Source organism: Sceloporus occidentalis, unplaced genomic scaffold (genome assembly GCF_023333645.1).
Source record: "Sceloporus occidentalis isolate IW3139 unplaced genomic scaffold, rSceOcc1.0.p SCAF_2, whole genome shotgun sequence".
Taxonomy (NCBI): domain Eukaryota; kingdom Metazoa; phylum Chordata; class Lepidosauria; order Squamata; family Phrynosomatidae; genus Sceloporus; species Sceloporus occidentalis.
The window spans coordinates 35,835,631-35,855,370 of record NW_028316982.1 but is presented as its reverse complement, the minus strand read 5'-3'; the positions used below and the strand labels follow the sequence as shown (position 1 = coordinate 35,855,370).

Here is a 19,740-nt window from a genome sequence, read left to right as displayed (position 1 = left end):
ATATTTTGAGTGAGCTTTGGAAAGAGCTTCCAGATGACAAGAACTGTCTGTTTGACAATGGAAGAAACAAATTTGGAGTGTGGTGGACTACCATATATACTCATGCATAAGTCGACCTCATGTATAAGTCAAGGGCAGGTTTTGAGGGCAAAATCATGGATTTTGATATGGCCGGTGGATAAGTCAAGGGTCAAACTCAGGAGCATGTAACAAAGGATCTAAACAGAGGGGAGAAAAACAACACTTTGCTCCTTCCTTCTCCCTCTCTCAACCTCTTCCAAGGGTCACAGTCTGGGCATGCAAAATGTGGACACAAACCTCCAATTTCCCTCCCTTCCCCACAACTTTCCCCGAGGCTGATAGCTTGAAAAAAGGGGAAGACAGACCTCTGATTTCCCTCCCTTCCCCACAACTTTCCCACACAATATATGCATGTTTTTCCATTTCCTCTACCATTCTACATTAATGTGCCCATCAAAACAAACATAAAATATATAGTGATAATAGAACTGGTATTATTCTAAGTCAGTCATTCTCAAGCTAATGGATGTGGCACACTGGCATCCCCCCCCCTCAAGTGGTACCATACCTGTGACATAGTATTGCCATATTTGCATATTTTCCAGAAGACTCACAGCATTTGATGGCATGTGGACCAGCACCAATGAACAAATCACCATGTTGAGTCGCACACATCTAAATGACTTTTCAAAAATCCCTTACAACCTAGTGACACACATTCTCAGCATCAGTGAGAGACAAAAACAGGTTAAATTCAATAATTCTGGTAGGTATTTTTTGTGTGTGTTGTTATTATTATTATTATTATTATTATTATTATTTATTCCATTTATATACCGCCATTCCTACGATCATGGCGGTGTACAACAAATGCAAAATACAAAATACAAATTACAAAATAACCCAATCAGACCCCTTTATTAATACCAAACAGTACAATTCATAAAATTCAATGTACAATCCAATAAGCCAATAAACCACGATAAAAACAGTATAAATACCATAATACAATACATACAGTGCACAGGGAGAAGAGTGGTAGTTAGGACACTTGAGGGAAGGCTTGGCGGAAGAGATGAGTCTTTAGATTCTTTCTAAAAGACTCCAGGGAGGGGGCAGAATGGAGCTTGTCAGGAAGAGAGTTCCAAGTCTGCGGGGCCGATACAGAAAAAGCCCTATGCGCAGACGCCGCGTATCTCACATTAGGAACTCTCAGAAGATGTCTCCCTCCTGACCTGAGAGTGCGGGGCGGATTATATGGGGAGAGGCGGTCCTCCAACTACTCTGGGCCCAAGCCATTTAGGGCTTTATAGGTAACGACCAACACCTTGTATTGCGCCCGGAAGCGTAGTGGCAGCCAATGCAGATCTTTCAGTATAGGTGTTATATGGCTGGCCCTGGAGCTACCAGTGACCAGCCTTGCTGCCATATTCTGGACTAATTGTAGCTTCCGGGTTTGGTACAAGGGTTGCCCCATGTAGAGTGCATTACAGAAATTGAGTTGAGAAGTAACCAGTGCGTGTACCACTGTTTCAAGGTCCCCCCGGCCCAGGAAGGGTCGCAGCTGGCGTATCAGCCGAAGCTGATAACAGGCGCCTCTGACTGTCGCATCCACCTGAGAAGTCAAGCGAAGTGATGAGTCCAGAAGCACCCCCAGACTGCGAACTGTGTCCTTCACGGGGAGCGTGACCCCACTCAGGACAGGTGGACAAATTTCCTTCCCGGGACCGGGCGAGCCAATCACAAGTACTTCCGTCTTCTCTGGATTCAGGCTGAGTCTGTTTTCCCTCATCCATTACCGACTCCAGACAGACATTGAGCAGAGAGATGCCATCCCTAGTCACTGCATCAGTCGGAGACACAGAGAAGACTATTTGGGTGTCATCAGCGTACTGATAACACCGCGCCCCGTGTCTCCGGATGATCTCTCCCAGCGGCTTCATGTAAATGTTGAATAGCATAGGGGACAAAATCGCTCCCTGAGGGACCCCAGATGTAAGGGCCCTCCTATCGGAGCGACAGTCCCCCAGCTCCACCATCTGGAATCTGCCTGAGAGGTAGGAATGGAACCACTGCACAGCAGTGCCCCCGATACCCAGCTCCCTCAGGCGATCCAGAAGGATACCATGGTCGATGGAATCGAAGGCCGCAGAGATGTCCAAGAGCACTAACAGGGACACGCTACCCCTGTCCATGCCCAGACGGAGATCATCGACTAAGGCGACCATGGCAGGCTCAACCCCATAGCCCGCCCGGAAGCCGGTTTGAAATGGGTCCAGATAATCCGTATCCTCCAAGACCCTCTGTAGCTGGAGGGCAACTGCTCTCTCGATCACCTTCCCTAAAAATGGCAGCAGTGATACAGGCCGATAATTGTTTCGAATCAGGGGGTCAAGGGAGGGCTTTTTTAATAAGGGTTTTACAATGGCCGTTTTAAGATTAGTTGGAAAACGGCCCTCCCTGAAGGATGAATTAATAATCCGGTGCAACTTCTCAGTTGTCGCCGTTCCCCCTTGAACTGCCAGCCATGAAGGGCAGGGATCGAGAGAGCAGGTCGTCCTCCTAACGCTACGGAGGATCTTGTCCACATCCTCGGTACTAACAGACTCAAAGTGATCCAGTATAACTGAATCGACGGAAGCTCCGGACGCCTCTACTCTTGATTCTGAACCAATAACAGCGTCGAGATCAGTCCTTAGCTGAGAGATTTTATCCGCGAAGAAGTTGTTAAACTCGTCACAGCAGGCTTTAGATGGCTCCAATAATGGGTTCAGGGGGGGAGCCAATTGAGTAAGCTCTCTCACAACCCTGAACAGCTCTGCTGGACGTGACTCCGCCGACGCAATACGTGCAGCATAGAACGAATTCTTAGCTGCACCTATTGCCACACCGTAGGCCTTCAAATGAGACTCTAGGAGTGTCTTGTCGGCTAAGTTCTGATGTGTCCGCCATTTGCGCTCTAGTCGTTGCACAGCCTGCTTCCTTGCCCTGAGATCTTCCGTGTACCAGGACTTTTTATTGGAAGCAGGCCGGAAAGGACGTTTGGGAGCAATACTGTATATAGCCCTGGAGAGATCAGTATCCCAGATGTTAGACAGGGCATCAACAGAGGCGCCGTCAGTTCCAACCAGATAGCCCTCTAAGGCTTCCTGGAACCTTTTGGGTTCCATCAGCCTTCGAGGGTGGACCATCCTAATAGGTCCGCCACCCCCGGGGAGGATCTGGGTAGTAGCCTTGATACTAGCCTCGACCAAGAAATGATCCATCCATGACAGGGCATAGGTATTAGTTACTTCTGCCCACGGAGACTCCATGTCCATACAGAAAAATTGGGACAGGCCCATTGGGACAGGCCCATGGCTGTCATGGTAGTCATGAACTCCCGAGCCGCACCAGTTGGAATCTGGCTGGTCTCGAAGGGGATGTTGAGGTCCCCCAGGACCAAAAGCCTGGGGGACTCCAGCACCAGCTCCGAGACCAACTGTGTCAGCTCGGCCAGGGAGTCTGTTAGTGCACGGGGTGGCCTGTAGACCAACAGAATCCCTAGACTGTCCCTGGCCTTCAGGGTCAGGTAGATACACTCAATGTAATCAGTCTGTCGCACATGGTTCCTGGCCAAGGGAAGAGTGTTCTTATAGATCAAGGCAACATCCCCCCCCCCCGCCCACTTACCCTGATCTGGTCCTTAACCGAGTACCCGGCAGGGAGGGCCTGTGCCCACACCGCATTGCTCTCAGGCCCAAGCCAGGTCTCGGTAATGCAAGCCAGGTCACAGTTCTTATCTACCAAAAGATCATGCACTATGTGGGTCTTATTCTTAACCGACCTGGCATTGCACAGGAGCAGAGACAAGGTTTGTGGTACAGTTATGCCAGGACTCCCCAGGACTTTGTGCCTTCCAGTTGTTCTGGGTCATAACAGTCCACATCCCTTAATATTAGCCACAGTAGAGAACAAAACATAAAGACCTGGAAACAAACCATGTAAAGAATGTTAAGTTAGAGAAGGCTGTACTATATCTTTATGACCAGAAAATATAAGAAAGGATGTCTTTTCTCTCACTGTAGAACATTTAGCCTTCTTCCCCAACCAAAAAACCAGAAGTAAATAACATCCTTTGATTGACCTATTTTGCATTTTGCTGTACTGTGTAGGAGTAGACAACATATTTTGTCCCAAAGTCAGTCACAGAGCAAATGTATAATTCAATGTACAAAACTGCTTTAATAATTTACTGTATTAAAAAATGTATATATCTGTTGCAGTTACACTGAGTTATTAATCCTGGTTGCAGAGCTGCTAAATGTATTTTGGGGATCTTGCTTAATATTTGATATTAAATTAACACAACAGCTACAAAAGGACAAAACCTAGCCAGATTTGACACATTTTAAAAATACACACTGCACACCATGGGAAGTTTTAATTGTATAAACCACACACTTCGAAGAAACCTGCCCCTCCTCCAAAAAAAGCTTTTACAAAAATGTGTTTTTAAAAGGAACAAATGGATAGGATTTGTGTCCATGACAAGCAATGTATTAAGCATTTTTGTGAGTTAGTAATGTCAGAATGACTTATTTCCAAGATTTGATCTAAGTCCAATTGCTCGTTCCAACTACAGTAGACCCACTGAATCAATAAGATTTGTATCAGTGAAAATTTGCCATTCAATTGACCTAATTCAGTTAGAACTAGCAATTGAACTGAAGACAGTGTGCAACATGTTTCACAAATGCTTCATGAGAGCAAATTTACATTGTGAAACTGTGCTTACATGCTTACAGAATAAATGACTTCAGTTAATTTATTTAAACCAATCCACACAATTGTATTTAGGTCACTCCCCCTTTGGGACTAACATACATTCTCTCTCAAAGATTTTCAACTGAACTGCATGTTTTCCGTGCTTTTCCTCTCTCATCTTTCTTAGGAAAGATGGTTTGATACATATTTCTTTTCTACCTGAACTATTCACTAGCTAGATAAGGATATAGCTTCTATGCAAATATAGATAAAAGTCATTAGTAAATTTTATTTTGAACTACAAGCCACTTGTGTTGTTTTTGGAATAAGTCTCACTTTTTAGGGAAACATAGCACTGAAAAAGATGGCCCTTTTGTGCTGCTGTCTGGGTAGCTTTGGAGTGCTGCATTTATATGCCACACAGCCTGACATCGCCATAAAGCCACCCTGTGGGTGATTTCAAGGCGCTTTTTCCTGGGGAAAAAGTGGATTGGGGTTGTGGCATGTGTTCTCTGTGGCCCCAATCCATTCTTGGAAGGGACAGCTTGAAGGGGCAGATTCTGTCTGTCTGTTTTGCCCCGTAGTTAGACAAAGGCATAATTCTGCTATTTAAGGCTTGGCTTTGCATTTTTTGATATTTATTTTTTGTTTGTTTGTTTGTTTCTTTGGCAATGACTGAAACCTTGGGAAACCTAGGCCCGGTACATACCTCTGGGAAAGGGCAGGGTGGCAGCTGCCTTTTTGGCTGTGGAGGGATGCCGCAGGAACCAAACTGCATGGCATCCTTCTGCCCCAAAAAGAACCCATAAAAAACAGGTTCTTTTTGCAATGGTACTGGTACAGGGTTTTCTGGGGCTGAGAGTATGTGACATACCCAATGTCACCTAGTGGGTTTCATAGTTGAGCACAGCTGATCTCACGAGTAGTAGTCTAACACTCAAGCCACTACTAGTCCAAACCCGCTCACAATTACCACAAAATAATTTGATTAGCTTTCCCTAATTCCCTAAAATGTCCCAAATATGCAAAATGGGCCCCCCAAATTGGTCAAAAATTAAAACAGAAGAGTAGTGGTATGGCCCACTAGGAGTCTAAAAGAAAATGTGAATTGAAGAGGAAAAAGCCAAGGGAACTATATCCTGTCCTTTGTCCCTGCAGGTGTTGTAGGACTCCATTGCCCATGAAGTATGATGAAAGCTGATGTTCAACAAAATCCAGAGGGCCACCCCTTGTAAATTTTAGAAACTATATAAACTTTTGAGAGATGCAGCATGGCATAGTGATTTGAGGGTTGGACTATGACTCTAGAGATTAGAGTTCAAATCCCTGCACCATCATGGAAACAGATAGGTAGGTAGGTAGGTAGGTAGGTAGGTAGGTAGGTAGGTAGGCAGGCAGGCAGGCAGGCAGACAGACAGACAGACAGACAGTGCATTTCAGTTGGACAATGAAGGTATCCCTGTTTAGTGGATTTTTGTTTGAATTTGCTAAATGGCCAACACAGCTATCCCTGCATGTTTTCTAACGTCAAACTAAGTTTGTCACATAAAATAAACATCTTGAAATAATGGTTTAAATTTGGCACTGTCTGTCTGTTTGTTTGTTTTAAATCAGTCCCAGATTACAGGCTACTTGGATTGTGGAAACTTATCTGAGGATTTTTTAAATGCCTGTGGTATTTCAAAATTATGCTGTCATGAACTACAAGACAAAGAAAAATAGCTTACTATCCTGAAAGTTTCCACGCTGGCAGAAAAGCTGTGTGTAGCAGGTCTGCCAATTGGACCATTAGCTGGGCTTCCCCACTGTTACTGTAACACGAGTGTGACTTAGGCAACTCTAATGCTCATAACCATTATTATAGAGAAACAGAGAAAATCAACTGGCCAGGACCTAACCTGAAAAGACAGGAAGCTGAGCTACTAATCTTGAATGGACAATAATAATGTTTTTCAGTGAGACATTGACAAGGAAGGCTGTTGAACACTGCTAACTTTTTAACCAGATATTGGCTAAAATCCTGTTGGTTAGTCCATTAAAGTAGATCCAATTATTGAAGGGTGAGTCCACATATAGGTAAAACTTGTTGAGTCCATCTTGATTTTAATTTGTACTAACAATGGGACTTAGGCAATTACATTATCTAATAATAATAACAACATATTTATTTATTTATATCCCGCCTTTCCCTTTCGAGGATCTAGGTGGGTAACAACAGTCCAATATAACATTTAAAAACAGTAGTAACATGATCCCAATCCCCTAGCCCTCCCTCCTTCTGCTGAAATACAATTAAAACATCATACTATATAATAATAGTAGCAGTATCACACATTACACCGAGGTGCATAGCGAATGCAGCTAAAATTAGGAGTACGGAAAAAGGAGTGGTCATAGGGATAGACAGTGGGTAGGTGAGCAGTTCAGGTTCTTATTTTGGAGGTTAGTCTGGGAAGGCTCACTGGAAGAGATCCATCTTTATCCCCTTTTTAAAGGCCTCTAAAGATGTAATTTTGCAGATCTCCACTGGCAGGTCGTTCCACATTTTCAGAGCGGCGGCTGAAAAGTTCCTCTGGGAAGTTGCCACCAGCCTGGTTTTCTTCAGCTGTAGTAGGTTCCTCCCAGCAGACTTGAGTGTGCAGGAAGGATAGACTAGGACACAGTTTTGAATGAAAACCTACAAGAAGAGGAGGTTTCCATGAAGAAAATACAATCGATTTCCCAGCTCAGTTATATAACCTGGGTTCCATTCACACTACAGAATTATAGCACTGTTATTCCACTTTATCTGCCATAGGTCTATCCTGTGGAATCCTGGGACTGACAGTTTGGAGAGGGGCCTTGAGAATTCTCATCCAGTGAACTTCAGTGCCTAGCCAAACTACAAACTGCAGGATACCATGGGGTGGAACCATAATAATTAATGTGAAATAATAGCACTATAATTGTGTATTATGAATGGTCACCAAGTCACTTTCCTGGCTAATAAAAGGTTATTTATGTCAGTGGTTTGTTTTAGTAATTTACCAGTGTTGCATTCTGGAACCTGAACTAGTTCAGGCTACTTAGAATGTCACAAGAAAATGCAGGATATTTTTATACCAGAAGGAATAAATGATAGTTTTTTACCTTTTAACTACAGAACCCATGTAAACAAATTCATGAACTGGAATCAGCCTCCTCCTGTGCAATATAAAAAGAATTTCCAAAAATGGATGTATAGTCATTTCAGCTATGATGTGCCATGCATTTGTTGTGTACATCAGCTTTATACTCCAGTTAGAGCTTCGAGGAGATGGGACAGACTTCGAAGCTGAGTCAAGAAGGAAAATAAATTTGCTTAAACCATCTCTTAAAAACTGTGCATGCATTTCAAGGGCTGTGAGACCATTGACAAAAGCATATGCATATATTTTGGTTTCCTGTTATTACAAATGAGAAATCTTTTTTATTCTGTTCAAATTATGCATGCAAACAAATTTGCAGAACTAAAATGCATCTTTGAAAAATACACACATACACGTTCTTCAAGGGTGAAAATCTATACAAAATTGTGTACCTCATGAAAAATGCATAAAATGCACACTTAATGAAAATGCATATAAAAACAAACATACATTTCTATCAAGAAAATGGGGAAAAGATTGCACTCTGATTAAAAAAATATAAGGGGGAAAAATATTCAGGAACAAAACAGACAAAAATGCTAGCTTTTCACACACCTAACCCCCCCCCCCCCCAGTGTTTATAGGCAGCTGTAGTAGTAGTAATAGTAGTAGCAGCAGCAGCAGTACTAGTTCATCAGTATATCCAAAACATGTATTGGCTGGACCATAGAACAACAAATGGTAATATGAGAGGCGATATATTGACTGAAATTTGGACCCCATACAAACAGGCCAAAATAAAGCTGCTTTGGGTCACTTTGGAGGTATGCTGTTTAAATGGCACATGCGTCCTAAGTGTCCAAAAGTCACACCAAAGCCACACTCCAGTCCTAAGGACTGGACCACAGCTTTGGCGCATTGTCCAGACTCTTAGGATGTATGCATAATTTAAAAAGCATACCTTCAAAGTGACCCGAAGCAGCTTTATTTTGACCTGTCTGTATGGGGCCATAGTACTTAAAATAAAACAGGAGCCTGTTTTCCATAATATGACAAATCAAGATACAGGATGAATCTCCCTCATCCAAAATGCTTGGTTCCAGAAGTGTTTTGTATTTTGAATTTTTGTGGGGTTTTTTTTTGGGGGGGGAGGGGGGAATACCTGTATTTGCACATACGTACGTAATGCACTGTCTTGGAAATGGGACCCTAGTCTAAACACAAAGTTAATTAATGATTCATGTACATGTTATATGCAAAGCCTGAAGATAACTTTATACAATATATTTAGTAATTTGGTGCATGAAACAAATTTGTGTTCTCTGAACCATCAGTATCGTTATGTCAGCCACCCAGGAATATTTTGCAATATTTGGGATTTTGGAATTCTGGATAAGAGAGACTCACTCCATACCACATTCACCATGCAACTGGGCCTGACTTCTCCTTTCAGTTTACTGTCTGATTTACTAAGGGAGATGGAACATGTTTATTTTATTCTCTACTTAGGTGGTCTTATAACATGTAACCACACATACCAGACAAATTAAAGGTTAACACAGTTGCAGCTTGACATTGCTCCTCCTTTCTGTACCTTCTAGCACTACGCTAATAAAATGATGGCTATGAATAATGAGTCCATAATAATTATTTCCTTGTCTCTGTGTTTTCTTTCTTAATGGGATTATAGAAGCATGATAGTCAAGTCTACCATTAAGTAAATGCAAAAGCACCACAACCACCTATTCTAGAGAAGGTCAGACATAAATACTTAAATTTCAGTTTATTCAGAGTCCTTCTGAAAACATACACAGAGTCCATTCATTCATTGCCCCAGACTCCTTGGCATCATGGATACAAAGGATCTATGGAGCCTTGCAGTTCATATTAGGATATAAAGCTGAAGTTCATATTAGGATATAAAGGGTATAAACATCTCTCAGGTTTTAGTTTTAGAAGCCAGGCAGATGTGTGGGTAGTGTAGTAGCTACAATGCATAATCCAAATCAGTTCTACTTATATTTTATAACTATTATGATATGATTTTGTTTATATATAATTGTGCTGACATGCCTGTTTGTATTTGAATATATTTTTCTGCTTTTGCCATTGGAATGCAAAGAGCTTTGTTTAGCTTCTTTTTTCTTTACTTTTTTCAGAATTACATTTTTAAATTTAAGAGGTATGGCTAGGTTCAGCTGTCTTTCTTTTGGATGACAGTGTTCATGTCATTACTTCATCAACTTTCATGCAAATATTCTTTGGAGAAAATTAGCATATGAAAATATGTATTTCATGTGTTGAGATGGAAAGGGAAATATTTCAGTATTTTTCTTTATTTCCAAGTTTAGTTGATTGCAAACCAAAATCAACTGAGCTATTTTAAAAGGCCTGCCTCCCCCCCCCTCTTTTAGTCCTGTTTTCCTAGTAAAATCTCAATGATCTCAAAAGGTTATATTTTGCTGTGCAAGACTCTAAGAAATATAACTTACAAGTGAAAGACTGGAGATGCAGAAATTCATAGAATCATAGAGTTGGAATAGACCACCAGAACCATTCAGTCCAATCCCCTGCCTTGCAGGATTACTCATTAAAAGCAGACCTAATATATGGCCTTCCAGCCTCTGTTTAAAAAACCTTCTAGTGTAAGCTTCAGTTTAATTGCTTTTATTAACATCCATTTAAAGATGGGCTGGACAAACTCCATTCCTTCAGTTGTATTGAACTCTGAGTCCCATCAGACCTAGCCAGCATAATATTTATTAATGTATTCTGGGAGTTATAAACCAACAACATCTGGTGGACCATACTTCATGCACCAGAAAGATTTGAAAGTACATTGTAATGGCTCTGTTTCAGTTGCTAACCATTTCTGGATTGTGCCTGCAGGTTGGGATCTTGATACCTGATTGCCATCTCACTCCTAGAATTTTCTGGGAAATATTCAGAACTGTGAAATAATGGTGATCACATAACACAGGTAAACAACTGGAATTTCATATTTCATGCCAATTATAGGTCTACGCTAAATAGCATCCTGCTTTAATTATGGGTCAGAAATCATGCTTTGGGAATAAATATTTTTTGGAAATCTTTTAATTTTGAGAATGGTTACACTTCTTAAAAAAGGTTCTGCTTCATGCCATCTCTGCTGTGTTCTACTACACCAGTTCCATTTTCCCTTTCTACTTAATGTTTCTTTCTCCTGCTTCAAGCACATGGACAGTCTAATCCAAAGAAAGAACATGTAGTGAAAAGAAGATTGTAAGGAAGAACTTTGAGGACCATTGCCTTTTACTGACAGACCACCTGATTTGCAAGCATGGTGTCTCCAATTAAATGCCGGTTATCTCCAGGTATTGCTGCATTACTCACCCACCTGCCACCCACAATCCAAGAAAGTGATGGCTAGGCAGTGTAGACAGTTCTGAGCTAGATAGATCACTGAACCAATCCGGTTTAAGACATCTCCTATATTACTATGCTATAGACAATGAATCTTGGTTACATGATTACATTACTGGAAGCAAAGACAGCTCTTCTCAGTTCAGCTAAATAGAAAATGTCAGCCAAAGATTGTGTAGTGAGCTACTATTAAGTGAAGTCATGATACCACAATAACCAGATTTGGTTGTTTGATTATGTAACTGAGAAGAGTAAGAAAAGCCATTTGAGAGAAGTAGCAAGAGAGGTTAATTTTATAAATGAATGAATTAAAAATGTGACTGTATGTACCAAAACCAAAACAAAATCACAAATCATAAAAAGGGGTGGGATGTATAGGCTGCAATCCTTTGCCTGTTTACTTAGAATAAGCTAAATGAGACTTACTTCTGAATAGGTATGAGAATTACTTCTGAGTAGGTAAGCATAGGAAAGTATTCTTATTATTCTTAGAATCACCTTTGGCTCCACCTTATTGGTTACATAAAGGAATGTTGTACATCTACACACTGGATTGGATCTATCCCCAGTAGATGGAAGGGCTCCACTAAGAGAAGGTGATACCTCCATATGTTCAGGGGCTCTCCTATACATTCACACATCACAGATTTCTCCATTCATCAGGGTCTCCTACCTTTCCTGTATTATTTCCAGGAGTTGGGGGAGGTTCAATTGGGGGTGGGGTAGAGAAATCTGATTGCCCAGCACAGTTGCACATCCTAAATTGTGATTAGTAACATGATTTGAACATTTGACTACAACTCTGGAGACCAGGGTTCAAATCCCAGCTCAGCCATGGATGCCCACTTGCTGACCTTGGCAAGCAACATACTCTCAGCATCTGGGGAAGCGAAGGGCAAACCCTCTCTGAAGAAAGATGACAAGAAAACCCCATGAGAGGTTCACCTTAGGGTCTCCATAAGTTGGAAACAATTTGAAGACACACAGCAACAACACATTAAACACATATTGACAGATTATGGCTTAGGAAGAACAAAATTAAATCTAGAAATACACATTAAAACTGACAGCCAGTGTGGTATGGTAGCCTCAGTGTTGTGCTAGGATTCTGGTAGACCCAGGTTCAAATCACAACTCAGCTAGGGAAACACACTTGGTGACCTTGGGAAATTCACACACTTTCAACCTAAAAAGAAAGCAATGACAAATCTCCTCTAAATAAATCTTACCAAGAAAACCTATGATACCAAAAGTTACCATGAGTGAGGGACAACCTGAAGGCACATAATAACAAAACCAACAGTACACATTGGAGTGGCTCTTTACATGTCTTTTAATGTCTGTCATTTATTCATTATCACTCATTACTATAAATCTTGTTTTCCATAGAAAGACAGAGGAAAAGCAGAGCTAGACAGCAACATGGACCTCTCATTAGCAAAGTATAGAAGTGATCTCCCTAGTCTTTAACATAGCTTTGTATATATAATGTTATATTACCATTTCTGGTTACAGATCAAAGTGAGTGGTCATACTTATTTCCAGGGCTTCAGTACTGCAGTTTATGTGGTAGGGACCACCCACTGTTTTTTTTATTAATCGATGAGAGGAAACTGCTACAGGGATCACCATATAACTCCCTACAACTAGCTCCCTTTGAATAAGTATACATATTGCACATCTTCCAAATCGAAAAGATCAACCTGATGTATTTCCAATGTACAATGACTTCAAAAGGTAGAAGAAAATTTAGATACTCACAAATAAGAAAAGCTACTGGCAATCTGCACTCATTCCTTCTCTCTCTTTCTCCCTCTCTTCTTCCCACACACACACACACACACACAAATACACACACAGAGAGAGAGAGTATGAAACATATATGAAGACACAATGGGCAGAAAGCTTATTTCTTCGCATGTGTGTGTGTAAAGTTGTACTATTTTAGGCAGAAATATACAATTGGTTCCATTCCATGTAAGAATCTAAGGCGGGTTATAGACCGCCCATTTGGGGCGGGCTGCACCCGCCCTTTTCCCCGGTGTATCGGGGCCTCAGCTGCTAGAACGGCAGCCGCTGAGGCCCCGATCCACCGCTTTTCAGGCTGCGGGGAAGCAGCAAAACGCCGCTTCCTCGCAGCCTGAAAAGGGGTGTCCCTGGGGCTTCAAGCCCCAAGGACACCCCGCGACGGTGGGGAGAAGGAGAAAGGGGCCGCTTGGCCCCTTTCTCCATTGCTTCGCTGGGCGCAACCGTCTGAAGGCTGCGCCCAGCGAAGCAAAGCGCCGCCACAAACTAGGAAGGAGCTCCGAAATGGAGCTCCTTCCTGGTCCGCAGAAAGGGCGCCCTAGGCGCCCTGGCGCGGACCGACGACATCACGTCCGCGCCGCCCCGTGTAGAGGCGACGTGGTCATGACGTCGTCATGGCGGCCCCCTTGTGGAAGGGGAGCCGCCATTTTTTACGGACTCAGTCCATACTAGGGTTAGGGGGGTGCAGAAGCACCGCACCTTCCTAACCCTAGTACGGACTGTGTCCGTACTTTAATGGCGGTGTGTAACCCGCCTAAGATTCATAAATAGATGAACAGATAAGGATTTCCTGTACTGCTAGAAAGAACATGTTCATGAAACACAACTGATCACTCATTTGATGTATTTCATCGAATCAATGGAACCAACAGTGCAAACTGTTGAAATAGTGACTGTGGGGCTTGCTACATACAAAGGATACAAAGGTGGATATGATATGGTATTATAATGGGATATACAGTACAGGGTTCCAAAAAGTGATGTAGCATGGTAAAGCTATATTTAAAAAAAACCTTTTGCATAGCTCCAGGATCCTCAGTCTTAGCATATCTTATTTCATTGCAGCTGTACCAAATATTGGCCTACAACTGGGGGACAATTAGCCACTTTTGCCAGTTTTTACAGTAGTTCTGTCTATATGAACATAGTTCTGGCTATACTTGAATAATGCATGAATGAGGCCAGTGGAAAGATTGCTATCAAAGTCAATGGAAATTTTTTTTGTCAAAATCCATGTTATATTGGTCCAAATAAGGCTAAAGACATCTGAAGCACCCTTTGTACTTATATATGGTATGTACTGGCCTTAAAAAGTGAAACTAAACCATCCAGTGCCTTACACCCTATCATTATCCCATTTACATTTAGATATTATTAAAAGAGAATTATTTTAAGTACTCAGAGAAGCATACTGTATTTGATAGTGAGTTACCAACCATTCCAACTGATCAAATGTGTCAAAATTAGATGTGACATTTTTTTTATCTTTTCCACCGAGAAAATTAATTGGTTTGTGCGTCATCTTTCACAGTCTTCGCTAAGCTACTATACTTTGATCAACCTTCTTGTGGTTCATTAGTGGAGAGAAGTCAAGATTGACTTGCTGTCATGCATTTTATTTAAGGTAGACATAATAAGAGGCTATTCTGCTAACAAAACTGCATTGAAGTCAGGGAAGCAATTCAGCATAGCCTTAGAAAATTGCTTATTAGCACGCTCTAATTGGAATAACTCACAGCCTGAGCAGATTTATCTTTCTGGCCTACTTTTCATCTTAGATGTGTATGTTTTATTCTTTTATCAATCTTCATAAATTTATAATAGACTGGTTTTTAAAAAGTTTTTTTAAACTGAACCCATTTCACTGACAACTCTTCAAAGACTTATTCAGGTATCACAAATATTTTTTTTAAGCCATCAAAAGCTTCATAGGGCAGGCAAAACATTTATATTTCAATTAAATATGCCTACTGATTGATATTATCACATGGAGAAAATAATAACATTTTGTCATAATTGTCTATGCACTAAATACTGGAAGTTAATGAAAGATTTAGAAGGTTTTTAGCTCATATGTGTTATCTAGTAATGGAAATGACTTAAAGACATGCAGCAATAATAATAATAATAATAATAATAATAATAATAATAATAATAAATATTATACCAATTATAAATTAAACATACATTCAGATGACCTTTGTGCAAGGCTATGGTGCCAACTATAGAAGGTAAGAGGAGGAAAAGGAGGAGGATAAATAGTTTCAATAGTAAATTAATATAGTCTACATTTTTTATAAAAATGTGGTTCATTGTTTTATGATCCCTACATACAGACAAAGATATAAAAAGGGTACTGAATGATAACTAGAATTTGCATCTTTAAAATAAAACAGCTGCTGAAAAAAAGACAATGTACAACAAAATGGCCCCTTGCCAAGAAAGCACAACAAAATGGCTGTTCAGTAGACTGTACAATGGTGTGGTTCTCATCCATAATTAAGACTGATGATTACATAAGATACAGTGCAGCTTTGAGCTTACACATACAGCAAGCCTGGGAGGACAAAATAGTATGTACAGTGCAGGTGTGCACACGGTGCCAGGCATAGGAGAGTGCCTCCATAGGAAAAAAATGGATATGAGCTTATGTGTTTTTTCCCATACACGTGTGAGGGAAGTCTGGAATGGATCCCCACATATAGGAAGGGTCCACTGCATTAAAGTTCTGTGTACTTATTATAAGTCACAGCCAGCTCCAGAATTCTATGTAGGGAAGAAGTATATATTTCTAACAACCTATACTTTGGAGCAGAATGGGTTGTATGTATAGGCAAGAGTCAAGCTAGGCTGGATCAGAAACAACACATGTACCAAGACAGTGACAATGTTAAGAACATCTACACAGCCCCTTCTAAGAGAAAGGGAGGTATAGTGGGGAGGAAGCTTTGCTTCCCACCCTGAATTAACAGCAGCTTGTAGCAGGGAGGAAGTATTTCCATATGAAACATAGATGTTTATCACACTATACTCTTAAAGTGCTACTATTCCACTTTGACTCCTCTAGCTGCCTCCTGTTGCATTCTGGGATTGGCAGTTTTAAGGAGGAGTATTTAGAATTCTCAGGCAGAGAAGTTCTCTGCCTGAGAATTCTAAATACCCCTCCTTAAAACTGCAAATCCCACAATGCAACAGGAGGCAGCTAGAGGAGTCAAAGTGGAATAGTAGCACTTTAAGAGTATAGTGTGCTAAACTTCATAGAGATGCAGTGAGACACTAGGGAAGAGACCCCTGTAACGGAGAGCACGCCCAGCTGACCAATCAGGAGGCAGCTGAGGGCCAGCCAATGAAATGAGGGCTGGGATTTGTGAACATTCCGGGAATCTGTTGGGGATGGGCAGTTGGAATGTTGGCAGTTATGAGGCAGTTAGGGGGTTAGAACCTGAAAGAGAAAAGGCTGGAGGAGAGGTTAGGGAAGACAGGTGATAGGAGTATGTCCAGAGAGGGACAGGAGTTAAATTAAAGAGTCTAGAAAGAAGAGACTCTATGTAACCAGACCCAGGTAGAGGGGTTTGAGTTACTAGTTTGGTTGCGATATAGAGCAGCCGTAGTGGCTGGGATATTAAAAGAATTACCCAGAGCAGGACAGAGAAGTCCCAGGGTAGATAAAGAGGATAGAAGGGAAGAAAGAAACATAGTAACGAGGGGAAGAATACATTTGTAACCAAAAGGAACGCGCCTGAACTAAGTTCAAGTCATATCTGTTAAGTAACTTGTTCAATAAAGTTCATATGTTTTGTTTTCATCTTAAAGACGTGTCGGCCATATCTGTTTATCCACGCTACTATATGGAATAATACTGTGAACCCACCAAATAGTAAAGGGGGTTCGTTAGAAGAAAAAGGTTGGCGGCGATGGGATAATAGAAGTCCCAAGTGCCTGCCACAGAAGAGAGGTTAGCCGTTAAATATTTGGTGGCAGCGGTGGGATTCGTGAAATCCTTTGGCTGAGAATTTGAGGAGAAGTGTGCTAAAGATAATTGGGGTTAATGGGTTCTGAGTTCGAGTTACCAGTCCCTGAGGTAATTTGCTGAGGTAAATTGTAGGGGACTACATGAAAGAAAAGTCACAGTTTTAGAGCATCGGGATTCCAAAAATCCGGTAGCCAAACATGTGCGGAAGTTAGGGGTCTGAGTACAAAATACCAGATACCCAACAGTAGGTTTAAACTGTGGAAAAGGAAAACTTACAATTTAAAATCTAGGCGTTGAGGCAGTAAAGTGATCTCTGAGGTATTCATTTAAGGGTAATTGTAGGAGATTGCTTAGATACTGACCACACCAGAAATTAACTAGTCTCTGAGGTAAACGTACTAGGTAATTGTAAGAGACTAGTTGAAAGAGGGAAGAAAAAGCACACTTTACCTCAGGTGATTCCTGAGGTAAACGTCAGTGGTAATGTAGGGAATCACTAGATGGAATCTAAATCCAAGGAGATTCTTGTGATTCAATTAAGGCATAGTTAGGCTTGCCATTTCCCGCCTGGGGGCGGGACATTCCCAGTTTGGGGCGGGTCCACATGGTCCCGCCCCGGTTTGGCGCCGCCCCCAGGATTGCCCCTGCCCCCGGGTGAGATCTGGCAAGCTAAGGAAGGCTTTCCCTCGCAGCTTGGGCCAAGGCCTGCAGGGAAAGCCTCCCTGAAGGGGAGGAGTCCCTCCCTGTTTGGGCCCCGCCCCCACCGAGGGCAGGGCCCAGGCCGAGAGGGAAAGCCTCCCTGAAGGGGAGGAGTCCATCCCCACTTGGGTTCTGCCCCCGCCGAGGGCGGGGCCCAGGCCAAGAGGGAAAGCCTCCCTGAAGGGGAGGAGTCTGTCCCCGCTTCGGCCCCACCCCCACCGAGGGCGGGCCCAGGCCGAGAGGGAAAGCCTCCCTGAAGGGGAGGAGTCCCCCACTGCTTGGGCTCCACCCCCGCTGAGGGTGGGGCCCAGGCTAAGAGGGAAAGCCTCCCTGAAGGGGAGGAGTCCGTCCCTGCTTGGGTTCCGCCCCTGCCGAGGGCGGGGCCCAGGCTGAGAGGGAAAGCCTCCGAGGCTCCTATTCAAATGTAGGACACAAAAAATGTGTCCTACATTTTAAATTTTGTCCTACATTTGTCCCGGTTTGGAGGTCCTGATGAATGGCAACCCTAGGCATAGTAAAATAAAAGTATTTCCTGAGGTAAAAGTCTGAGGTAATTGTAAGGAAATACTAGCAACAATGCCTCCTAAGAAAGTCAAACCTCCAGCAGGGACAGAAATGGTGGAGGAGGAAGTTGTAGAAGAAAAGGTGGCTAGTGTTGACACTGTAACCTCTGAATCTCAGGAGAATGTGGAGATTTGGAAGATCAAACTTGAGATGGCCAAGATAGAAAATGAAAGGGTTTTGCAAGAAAAACAACTTGAACGAGAAAAAGAAAAGGACCGGATTGAAAATGAAAGGGTTTTGAGAGAAAAAGAACTTGAGCGAGAAAGAGAAAAGGACTGGATTGAAAATGAAAGGGAATGAAATGAAAATGAAAATCGAGAAGGAAAAAGAGATTGAAATGGCCAAAATAAAAGATCGAGACGAGGAGAGACTGTTAAGAAAACAGGAAATGGATTATCAGCTTCGGGTGAGGGGCTTAGAGCAAGGAATCCCTCAAACTCAAATGATAGCTGAGGTAAACTGAATACCTCAAATTGATATGAAAAGGTTTCCACGATATTATAAAGGAGACAATATTGAGTCCTTCTTCACTAACTTCGAGAGAACTTGTGAAGAATTGGGCGTAAAAGAAGAAGAGAGGATGAGCTATGTGAGGTCACAGATTAGTGGTGGTCTGACAGAAATTCATGCTGAAATGAGGCCAGAAGAAGCCCAAAATTACACCCTGTTCAAAGAGATGGTCAAACCGAGATTTGGGTTAACTCCTGAACATCACAGAAAAGAGTTTCGGGCCATTAAAAGAAAAGGCGATGAGACATATACTCAGCTAGGTTGTAGGTTAGATTACTTATTAAAAAGTTGGATTGAGGGGTCTAAAATAACGACTAAAAATGAACTACAAAATCTGATAGGACTAGAACAGTTCTATAACGTCATTCCCCAAGACTATAGGTGGTTGGTTCAGGACCGACAACCTAAAACCGTAGCTGAGGCGGCCAAAATAATTGATACCTTGGCCTTAATAAGAGGAGATGATAGAAAATGGCCCCGGACCGAGGAGAAATTGACAGGAAATGAACAGAAATGTTCCAAAAATTGGCAGACCTCAAAAGAGATTATGACCAGGGGAAAAATTTCCAACCTGGGAAATGAAAGAAAAGCCCTGAGGTTGAAAGGGAAAGGGTAGCCACGGGAGTAAATGACCCTGAGAAATATAAAGGAGATAGTGGGTCAAAGGATTGGTATAGTGACAATCCAAAAAAATGTTATGAGTGTGGGAAATTAGGTCACCTAAGATATAATTGTCCAGCAATATTTAATGAAGATCCCAGATCCAAAGTTAAATCAGCTTATTGTATAACATCAGTGGGGCCTGACATAAAGGAATGTTGTCATAGAGATCGATCTGAGGTGGCGGTGGCCATAGAAACGACAGTTGGAACAGTAACAAACGCTAATAGGAAGACGTCTCCAAAACCT

At 42.0% G+C, this 19,740-nt stretch overlaps 1 protein-coding gene across 1 annotated transcript; it reads left to right on the top strand.

The window, feature by feature from the left end:
- The first annotated feature begins 18,333 nt into the window (after positions 1-18,333).
- Positions 18,334-19,447, top strand: LOC149318152 (uncharacterized). Its single transcript, XM_089508076.1, has 3 exons — positions 18,334-18,578; positions 18,634-18,758; positions 18,789-19,447. Exons 1-3 carry the CDS (start codon positions 18,334-18,336, stop codon positions 19,445-19,447), a joined length of 1,029 nt encoding a protein of 342 aa, XP_089364202.1.
- The last annotated feature ends 293 nt before the right edge of the window (positions 19,448-19,740 follow it).